The sequence below is a fragment of the Nicotiana sylvestris genome, chromosome 6 (assembly GCF_000393655.2).
Source record: "Nicotiana sylvestris chromosome 6, ASM39365v2, whole genome shotgun sequence".
Taxonomy (NCBI): Eukaryota; Viridiplantae; Streptophyta; class Magnoliopsida; order Solanales; family Solanaceae; genus Nicotiana; species Nicotiana sylvestris.
Window position 1 is genome coordinate 178,526,899 of NC_091062.1, and position 11,756 is coordinate 178,538,654.

General features: G+C 36.3%; 1 protein-coding gene across 1 annotated transcript; it reads left to right on the top strand.

The window, feature by feature from the left end:
* The first annotated feature begins 6,529 nt into the window (after positions 1–6,529).
* LOC104229363 (receptor protein-tyrosine kinase CEPR2) lies at positions 6,530–11,347 on the top strand. The gene is made up of 3 exons (XM_009781998.2): positions 6,530–7,076; positions 7,957–10,612; positions 10,722–11,347. The coding sequence occupies exons 2-3, from the start codon at positions 7,981–7,983 to the stop codon at positions 11,093–11,095; spliced, it is 3,006 nt and encodes a 1,001-aa protein (XP_009780300.1). The 5' UTR covers positions 6,530–7,076; positions 7,957–7,980; the 3' UTR covers positions 11,096–11,347.
* The last annotated feature ends 409 nt before the right edge of the window (positions 11,348–11,756 follow it).

The window sequence follows — 11,756 nt, forward strand, 5'->3', positions numbered from 1 at the left end:
TGGACCAAGTCCACAAACAAGCCATTTCTTAGCTTTAGAATTCTTCTCCCACTTTCTCAAATGTTCAGTAGTGCAATCAGCTCTTGTCTTTGGCACATCTATTCCTTCATCATTTTTCTTCAAGATAGCCACTGGAACATCGGTGACAATGTCCTACAGCTCGTAGTCCTCTCCTATAATGTGATCTCTTATCTTGTTTTTCCACCATGAATAGTACTTGCTATTAAAGAGTGGTGGCCTAGCAGTGGATTGTCCTTCCCAGATTCCAGGTGGTGCACTCATGTTGATATTTTCCTAAGGTGTAAGCCTATTCAAGGATAACCCGCTCTGATACCAATTGATATTTTATACTTCAATGCCACACAAGAGGGGGTGATTTTTGTGATGTCCAATTTTCGCGTGCACAGATAATAGAAGAACCTAGTTCTTCTATGTGTTCCTTATACTACTGTTGCAGAATAATAAATGCAGACAATAAAGAATACAAGTATTTTTATGTGAAAAACATCTGGCTCAAAAGGTAAAAAAACTACAACCTACTACCCAATAGAAGTTTCTCCAAACACTTCATTACAACTCTGAGCCAACAACAAAGTTTACAAACTCTTGCAAACCTAAGGATTAACTCTAACACTTATAGCAACCAGCCAGAGGCTGTTGTGACTGCTTCAAGTTAACTCTAACTTGAATAATATAACTCAAGTTTACAACTTCTTGAAAACCTAAGGATTAACTCTAACTCTTATAGCAACACGCCACATGTTGTTGCGACTACTTCAAGTTAACTCTAACTTGAACAATACAACTCAAGTATACAACCTCTTGCAAACCTAAGGAGTAACTCTAACCCTTATAGCAACACGCCACAGGCTGTTGCGACTACTTCAAATTAACTCTAACTTGAATAATACAACTCAGGTACCTAGTACAATTTGCTTCGTAGAAAGCTGAAAGGTACAATCTGAAAACACCTACTACAAATGAACTAGAATAAAAGACAGGCACTTGGAACTGGTTCTTCTATTTGGTTCATGTAGCTTCAGGTTCGCACACTTGAATCACACAAGAATTGCTTGCAAAATACCTTGCTATTTTGCTCTCAACTCACATTTAACTTCAGCTTTTGTGTGTTCCTGTAAAGTGAGAACATCCTGTAATATATAGAGTTAGTAGAATAGGAAATAACTAGAGTTTCAATGCTACACTCTTCCTTGGTGGAAGAGTTCTAGTTAACCTAAACTTCTAACTCTTTCCTTATCTTGGAGAGTGTTATCTTTGAGTAAGGAGTCTTTCTCCTTATCAATTATGCAGCATTTTCGGTCAGGAGATATTAGATATAACAAGTTAAGCTTATCTCCCTCACGCGCATCCCTTATGCTTGAATCTGCCTGTGTCTATGTGCACTGTAGATGGACCTGGTTCATACTTGAGTTCCTTTGTCAATCTTCAAAACAAACTTCACTTGGGCCAACAATCACCCTTCGTGCTTTTACTCTCAATTTCATCATGAAACGATAAATACGGCACGCATCATCCTTTGTGCTTTAACTCTCTTCCTCACTGTGTATAAATCAATAAATGAAACAATAATCGGCATGACATCACCATTCGTGCTTTAACACTCTCCATTTTCATGTAGCAATGAATATATAACATTTGGGAGAAAGAATACTCAAGAATAAACCTTACGTAAACAATGGTTCCACAATATTGAACCTCAATTTCAAAGTGCTCAATTATTACAATAGTTCATAAATATGGAAATAATGATTAATTAAGTAATAAACTAGTCTAAGAATGGATATCAAAATCAAGGAAGAAATAGATTACAAGAAACAAGTCTCACCCGCATGCTTTAACCCAACAATGACGCATAAGTACTCATCCCCTCACATATACGTTGTATCCAACATTTAAACATGTAAGAAATAGGCAAACAAGTCCTAATCCCTCAAGTCAATGTTAACCACGACACTTACCTCGCTTCAAAATCGGCACTTTGCCTTTCGAACAAGCCTCCAAACCAACCAAATCTAGCAAATTATCAACCAAACAATTCAAAATAAGCCTTAGGAACTACCCACAAATGAAATAGGTTCAATTTAGGTCATTATTGAAAAAGTTAACAGAAGTCAACTCCTAGGTCCGCTTGGTCCAAACTCGAATTTCGGATCAAAATCCGATTATCAATTCACCCTCGAGCTTAGCTATGTAATTTATTTTGAAATCTGACCTCAATTTGAGGTCTGAATTGTAATTTTACAAAAATTCCTAATTCTACACAAATTCCTAGTTTCTACCATGAAAATCCTAGATTTTAGGTTGAAATCTTATGAAATGTAATGGGTGATTGAAAGAAAGTAGGTTGGAATCACTTACCAACGAATTGGGAAGGAAGAGCTCTTGGAGAAATCGCCTCTAAGGTTTCTAGATTTGAAAATTTGAAAGAATGAGAAAAATCCTGTCTAACTCAGCTTTTACCCAATTGCAGATGTCACAATTGCGATATCTTGTTCGCAATTGCGAAAAAGAGGTAGCAATTGTGAACTCCACTTAGAATCCCAGTAATCGCATGCGATAAATTGGTCGCAAATGCGAACCTCGATGCCCTCGCAAATGAGGACCTATGCTTCGCAAATGCGAAGATCATCAATAATATGCTGAGTCGCAAATGCGACTCTGCCTTTGCAAAAGCGAAAATGGCAAGTTCGCAAATGTGAACTTTGCCACGCAAATGCAAGGACCCCCAGCCATGCCCAAGCTCGCAAACGTGAAGGTTTCTTCGCAAATGTGAGGCTCGCTAATGCGAGACCTGCAGCAGACACCAGAAACTCAATGCATCAGCTATGATTCTAAGTCCAAAATCCTTCCGTAGCCTATCCAAAACTCACCCGAGCCCTCGAGGCTCCAAACCAAATGTGCATACAAGTCCAAAATCTCATACGAACTTGCTCGCGCGATCAAAATTCCAAAATAACACCTAGAATTACAAATTGGACACTAAATCAAATGAAATTTTCAATGAAACTTAAGAATTTTTATTTTAATAATCGGACACCTGAATCACGTCAAACCAACTCCGTTTTTCACCAAATTTAACAAACAAGTCATATATATAATAATGAACATATACCAAGCTTCGGAACCAAAAATCGGACCCGGTAGCAATAAAGTCAAACCTTGGTCAAATTCTTAATCTCTTTAAACCTTTAAACTTCAAATTTCCGACAGAATGTGATAACCCGAGCTAGGGACCTGCAAATTCGGTTATGGGAATACACCCAGGTCCCAAATCATGATACGGACCCACGAGACCGTCAAAATACGAATCTGGATTCGTTTGCCCAAAATGTTGACTGAAGTCAACTCAAATGGACTTTCAAGGCACAAATTCATATTTTTATCAATTTTTTGCATAAAAGCCTTCCGGAAAAAGACACGGACCGTGCACGTAAATTGAGGAAGGCTTAAAGAAGCTATTGGAGGCTTCGAAACACAAAATTAAGGTTTAACTCTAGATGGCCTATGGGGTCATCACAATGAACTTCCAGCATATTATGTTGGAATTCCAGCACACGAAAAGTTCCAGCATAATATACTGGAGATTGGAGCACTTGTGTATGAACTTCCAACATATTATGTTGGAACTCCAGCACCCGGAAAGTTTTAGCATAATATACTGGAGATTGGAGCACCTGTGTATGAACTTCCAACATATTATGTTGGAACTCCAGCACACGAAAAATTCCAGCATAATATACTGGAGATTGGAGCACATGTGTATGAACTTCTAGCATATTATGCTGAAACTTCAGTATATTATGTTGGAACTCCAGTATATTATGCTGGAACTCCACATGTAAAAAATTCGAACTCCAGTATATTATGCAGGAATATTTTTCCGATTTTGAACAGTGTTTTTGTTCAGATTATCTTTACATGAAAAGCGACTAGATTTCGATTACTTTTAAAATTGTGACTATTTTTTAATTATCACTTATAAATCTGGCTATTTTGAATTTCGCATGTACTAATGTCAGTATTACTCACTTCTTGTTTGACCAGTTCGAGCTTAGTTATAATAGGTAATAGAATAAATGACTTCAATTTAAATATTTCTATCCTTGTTTTTTCCCTAATTTGCTTATGTTTTTATTATCCCAGCAATAAAACCGGAAGTTGTGGAAAAGGAAAGTATAGGTAAAACATTATACACTACAACAAGAAGAACCCTATTTCCCAGTTGTGAAAGGAAGATAAGTATCAAATCTATTTAGGCCAAAGGATATGTCATCGACAAAGGAATAAGATATAAATAGGACAAAAAGAGTCGTTTTGAAGTCTAAATAGTTATAAATGACAATGTCTCTGGAAAGTAAATTCTCAAAAAATGAAAAAGGAAACGAAAAGGAATAAAGTTTTAGAATATTAGGTCCTTTGCTGAGGCTCGTATTGTTAAAAACAGCGTAGGCAGCTGAAATTCTAAAAAGATTAGCAACAGTTTTGATTTTATCGTATTATTCGCCATATTCCTTTTTTTTTTCTTTTTTTTTTTAATGTTTAGCAATTGGCTAAACGAAAGGTGAGATGAATTAATGCGAGAAATTCTGTACTAGAAAGTTTATGAAGTGAAAGCAATCATATCAAAAAATTGTATGGTGTCGAATTTATTTCAGACAAATACAGAACTGTAGTATTCATATCTCAATAATTTGGTTTGACTCTGAGTCAACCCTCCACAGCTAGATATATTGCATATATGGTCCCCATTCCCCACCAAATCTACCACCACTAGCAACCCAATAAAATGGACTCTATATATAAACTAGTAGAAGAGGGATAGAAGGAATAGAAAAGAAAAATTAATTTCTATACAAAACTTATTATGAAATACTTTCACAAGTAATGCGACAAAGGTAAGGTTTTTCTCTTGAAGATTTTACTAAATATCATTTTTAATATAACAAGTATTAATTTAGCACTCTGTAAATGGTAAGATAGCCATTCATGATTCAACCCGTTTAAAATAATGCCGACAAAACTTAAATGAGTATTGACAATAGAAAGCATTGGTGCTCTATTTTTCATTCTATCGTTGCTAATTCGACTGCTTCTACGCTTGCAATATAATAGTTGTATTCGTGTGAAAGCAGTCCTAATACTTGTATTAGGACATGCTATCTATATTACACCCTTAGGGGTCGCTTCGCATGAGGTATAAGAAGATATAAGGATGGTATAAAAATTTAATACCGCGTTAATAGAGATTTGGTTAGCAAACAAGGTATAAGTTATTTCGGTATTAATTTTAACACCGGGATAACTTATACCTTATAGAAGGTAGGGTAATTAGCACCGATATAACTTATACCTTCTGCTTAGAAATTATGCAATTGTCATTCTTAATACAACATACCCCTTAGAGTACGATCCCAATATAACTTATACCGGCATAACTTATACCAGTATAAATCGTATTTGTATTAGTAAAATTAGACTCGTCATGTGGGTCTATTAAATGGCGACACGTGTCAGCAAAGTTTGAAGAAAAGTGAAGAATGACATGTAAAGATGATATGTGAAACACCCCCGGGACCGACCATAATCGTACCATGCATGTTAGCCTCGGAACTGATCATCATGAAATAGTCCGGATCATGTGCGGAAAAATATCTCATAATTACAAATGAGGAAAGAATCAATTAATCCCAGATTATATGAGATTTACCATCATTACACCATCAGTTACAAATCAATTATTAATAAATTTAATAAATGATTGTAACAGTCAGAACAAGGCAATCAATTACAAGATTGACTCAACAGGCACGAGATTGACTCAACAGGCACGGGATTGACTCAACAAGTACGAGATTGACTCATTAATTACGGAATTAACTCATCAGTTATGGAATTAACTCATCAATTACGGAATTAACTCATCAGTTACGGAATTCCAGCATTTACACAGTTGTTACAAGTCTTCCAAAAGTAATGGATGGGTTGAGTAAATGCTCATAATGGACCCATAATTCAAGGAGAATGGTTACTTAGATTTGGCCCTATAAATAGACATACTTTTACCACCATTGGGGAAATCTAATTTTCTTCTCTACAATTCTATACATTATAATTTATAGCATATTGCTCTCAAGTTAGCCATAGTTCGGTCCTTCAAGCTCTGTTCGGCTCATTATCCTATCAAGGATCATTCAATAACATTTTTTTCTTCTCTTCTTTATTTTTTATTATATTATCTGTCATTAAATTTATTTCTCACTTCTCTATCACGTTGTATTAACGAAATTTTATATTTTTTGTATTGAATCAGTTGCTTGTGGCCCGTTATATAAAATTATTGCTTTGACCTTAAAAATTATTTTTTGGGTTAAACACTATTCCAACTAAATGATCCCTTAGAGTGCGATCTTTGCATGTATACATGAGATGTCTTGTACAATGAACTGTCCTTTTTAATAGTATATAAGAGTTAAAATTCTCACCAAAATGATAGTAGGTCTTAATCTAAATCAAAGTAGAATATGTGGGTTTTAGAGGTTCTTACAACTTCTTCTCCTTTAGAAAAGCTTCTTTATCCATTTTTTGTCACCTTCTTCTTTGCATAGCTCAGCCTTCACCTTCAGACATTGTTTCTTTCATTAATCAATGCACCCCACCCCCCACCCCCCCACCCCACGCCCCACCCCACACCCACAAACCAAACACCATCACCCCCTGTTTTTTGCCTTATCTCCTCTTCTCTTCTTCCTTCTCCTTATTTTTCTTGTCTTTTTTTGCCTTCCTACTAATAATACCTTTTTCCTCTTACTTACTGGACTTAAACTAACAAACTCTTTTCCTTTCAGAAACTTCTTTTCTCTTTTTCTGTATCTGGTGACACTGCAACTTCCCTTTTGCTTTTGGGGTCTCCATTCAACTTTTGAATTCTTTTGGGTACCGAAGAAAACAAAAAGTTTGAAAAGTCATGATTATGCCTCAATTCTTGTGAGAAAGAAAAACTTTCTGGCTCTGAGATTAAAACTTCAGTTTTGTACAAACCATCATTATTATTTCAGGTAACTTATGTTCCCTTTAAGTCTTGTTCATTTGTTGTTATTAGTCTTAATTTCCATCATTATATATGTTTTTCCTAAGTTTTTGCTCTTCATTATTATGTAATAACTACATAATTGTCCATCAAAGTATTTGTGTACCTGAGATGATTCTTAACAACTAAGATGCATGTTACTTATGATTTTTCTTAATTATTTTTTTTTTCTGGATATCTTTGTTTCTGTTGTGGTACTTATGATTGAATTATGAGCTGTTTGTTTTCTGTCAATCAGTCCATTCCCCTGTTTCTTGTTTGCCTATTTTAGTATGCTAATTTTCTAGGAAAAAAAGTTTCTATGTTACTGCTCATTTAAGAATAAGTTTCTAAAAGGTTGTTATTATTACAGCTATTGAATCCAAGATTTCAATCTTCTTGGTTATATTACTATCCATTTTTGGGGTGTAAATCAGTATCTTTTCTCATAGCCTAGACAGTCTGTAAAAATAAGGTGAAACTATACATTTTGAGTCACTTTAAAGGGAGATAATTTTGTTTTTATATGTGTAATTCACAACTAAATGAGAAATTGACATCTTAACATCAGTTTATTTCCTTCCCACCCCCACCCAACAACAATCAATATGTGTATGTGTATGTGTATATATTTGGTTCTATCTTGTAATTTGAACTTCCTGTATCTGTAAGTTTTCTTTTTCTTGAACTGCAATTTTTATCTTCCTATTGGAAAAAGTATAAAAGTATATGACAAACATTTGGTTAGGTATACACCACTTCTGATAAAAGACAGCTTTTTTTTGAATTGGATATATTATTGTTTTAATCATTTTTTATACCATTTACCTTAATTTTTGGTTTCTGATTTTCCACTGTCCTTCTTTCAGCTACTTCTAGGATGGATACCCATCATGGCAATAATGGAGCTCCTGATTGGATTTGTCTCCCCTCATGAAATGACCCTTTTGCCCTTTCCAATTTCAACAATGGCAAGAATCCAAAGACTCCACTCCCTCCAAATTCTTGCCACTTTCTTACTTTTGGTTTTGTTTTTTCAGCCATCCAAGTCCTTAACTGCTGAAACTCAGGCCCTTTTACATTTCAAAGAGCAGCTCAATGACCCTTTGAGTTACTTGGATTCTTGGAAAGACTCAGAAACTCCTTGTAAATTCAATGGAATTACATGTGATCAAAATACTGGTCTTGTTACTGAAATTTCCCTTGACAACAAGTCCATTTCTGGGGTAATTTCCCCTTCAATATTTTCACTCAAAAGCCTCACTTCTTTGGTGCTACCTTCAAATTCTTTATCAGGGAACCTTCCAAGTGAAATAACCAACTGCACCAATCTCAAAATCTTGAATGTCACTGGAAATGACATGAATGGAACCATACCTGATTTATCTAAGTTGACTAACTTAGAAGTTTTAGACTTGTCTATAAACTACTTTTCAGGAAAGTTCCCATCTTGGGTTGGAAATTTTACTAGTTTGGTTGCACTAGGCCTAGGGGATAATGACTTTGTTGAAGGTAAAATTCCTGAGACTCTTGGGAATTTAAAGAAAGTGTATTGGCTTTACTTGGCAGGCTCAAATTTGATAGGAGAAATCCCAGAATCCATTTTTGAAATGGAGGCACTAGGAACATTGGATATTTCAAGAAATCAGATTTCTGGGAATTTCCCAAAGTATATAAACAAGCTGAAAAATTTATGGAAAATTGAGCTGTTTCAAAATAAGTTGACAGGTGAACTTCCTGTAGAACTTGCAGACCTCTCTCTTTTGCAGGAATTTGATATTTCTAGCAACCAGATGTACGGGAAGCTGCCCCCGGGAATCGGGAACCTGAAGAAGTTAACAGTGTTTCAAATATTCAAGAATAACTTCTCTGGTGAAATTCCTCCTGCTTTTGGAGAAATGCAGCATCTTGATGCCTTTTCTGTGTACAGGAACAGTTTTTCTGGGGCATTTCCAGCAAATCTTGGTCGGTTTTCGCCCCTGAATAGCATAGACATATCTGAAAACAAATTTACTGGTGGATTCCCAAAATACTTGTGCCAAAATGGGAACTTGCAGTTTTTGCTAGCTATTGAGAACAGTTTCTCAGGGGAGTTTCCAAGTACTTATTCCTCTTGTAAGTCTTTACAGAGATTGAGGGTAAGTAATAATCAACTTTCTGGGAAAATATCTGATGGTGTATGGGGACTTCCAAATGTGTTGATGCTGGATTTCAGTGATAATAAGTTCAGTGGAACTATATCTCCTGATATTGGGACTGCTACTAGCTTGAGTCAGTTGGTGTTATCAAATAACAGATTTTCAGGTGAGCTTCCAAAAGAAGTTGGGAAACTCACACAATTGGAAAGGCTGTACTTGGATAACAATGAATTCTCCGGCGCAATACCTTCTGAGCTTGGTAAACTGAAGCAACTTTCATCTTTGCATTTGGAGAAGAACTCATTCTCAGGGACAATCCCATCAGAATTGGGTGAATTTCCTAGGCTTGCAGACCTGAATCTTGCTTCAAATCTTCTTACAGGTAGCATTCCCAATTCTTTATCGACAATGACATCTTTGAACTCTCTGAATCTTTCACACAACAGGCTCACTGGTAAAATACCGACTAGCTTGGACAATCTGAAGCTGTCGTCGTTAGATCTCTCTAACAACCAGCTATCAGGAGAAGTTTTATTGGATCTTTTAACAATGGGAGGAGATAAGGCATTTGCTGATAACAAGGGACTTTGTGTTGACGAAAGCATCAAATTCTCAATGAACTCGGGCTTGGGGGGTTGTGGTGGAAAGGCTGCTCAACACAAGTTAAACAAACTAGTTGTATTTTGCATTGTGTTGCTTTCCTTAGCTGTTCTAATGGGCGGTTTATTGCTTGTCAGTTACCTAAACTACAAGCATAGTCATGAAGGGGATCCTGAAGAACAGCTGGAGGAAGCCAAGGGAACAAATCCAAAATGGAAGCTAGAGAACTTCCACCATGTGGAATTTGATGCAGATGATGTTTGTGGTTTCGACGAAGACAATTTGATTGGAAGTGGAGGTACGGGGAAAGTTTATCGGTTAGACTTGAAGAAAGGTTGTGGAACTGTAGCTGTGAAGCAGCTGTGGAAAGGGAATGGTGTGAAAGTTTTGACAAGGGAAATGGAAATTTTGGGGAAAATCAGGCACAGAAATATAGTAAAGTTGTATGCCAGTCTAATGAAAGAAGGTTCAAATTTCTTGGTTTTCGAGTACATGCCAAATGGTAATCTTTTCGAGGCACTACATCGAGAGATCAAGGCTGGCAAGCCAGAATTAGATTGGTACCAGAGATATAAAATAGCACTCGGAGCTGCAAAGGGAATTGCTTATCTGCACCATGATTGTTGCCCTCCTATTATTCATAGAGATATTAAATCAACGAACATTCTACTTGATGAGGATTATGAAGCAAAAGTTTCAGATTTTGGGGTTGCAAAAGTCTCAGAAATTTCTTCTAGGGGATCCGAGCTCAGTTGTTTTGCAGGCACTCATGGTTACATGGCTCCTGGTAAGATTCAAGAAAACCAGAAGTTCAATGACCATTTTTGCTTTTCTTGTTACTTATCATTTGTGAAATAACCTTCTAACATTAACCCTTTTATTTGTTTGCTTGACAGAAATGGCATATACTCTGAGAGTAACAGAAAAGAGTGACATTTACAGCTTTGGCGTCGTGCTATTGGAACTAGTAACGGGAAGAAAACCAATAGAAGATGCATTTGGAGAAGGCAAAGACTTGGTCTACTGGACGTCAACTCATTTAAATGACAAGGAAAGCATTGTCAAAGTTCTCGATCAGAAGGTGGTTTCTGAACTTGTTCAGGAAGACATGATCAAAGTGCTGAGAATCGCCACACTTTGTACAACTAAGCTTCCTAATTTGCGCCCCAACATGAAAGAAGTTGTCAAGTTGCTTGTTGATGCTGAACCTTGGACATTTAGATCTTCAAGCAAATCTGAGAAAAAGGGGCACAATTTTTCTGAGGTCTAGTTTCCCTATGTGGTTTCTTTTCCCTGTTGATAGTTGCTATGTAGTATAATTCTCAAGTTAGTTTAGGTATCTGATCTGAAATGATATTCCACTTTCTTTGTGTAAAAGTTGAATTCTGTAAAATGAAATGTATCTTTTCTGTTGTGGCTGGAAAGTTGAGAGGTTCTATTGATCTGTACTGTGGAAGTTAAAATGTACATGGTTAAGGAACTTTTATTTTAACTTTGAAAGTGAAGTTTATATAATTCTTAACATTGGTCCATATTGATTATTTTCTTTCTGTTACTTCTATAATCTACTAAAGGATGAGGATAACTTTCCTCCTCTGCCTTAATAGAGAGGGAGGGAGAGGAAACAAAAAACAAAGCATGAATATTGAAAGATCCAAAAGGGGAGCCTTGACGAAACTGGTAAAGTTGCTACCATGTGATCAGAAGCTCACAGGTTCGAGCCGTGAAAACAGCCTCTTGCAGAAATACAGGGTAAGGCTACGTACAATAGACACTTATAGTTCGGCCCTTCCCCGGACCCCACACATAGCGGGAGTTTAGTGTACCGGACAGCCCTTTCTTTCTTTCTTTCTTTTTTAAAAAAAGAAGTTATAATAATGCCATGGTACAGCCTTGCCTCAGCATCATGCAGGTCAAATAGCTTCAATTAA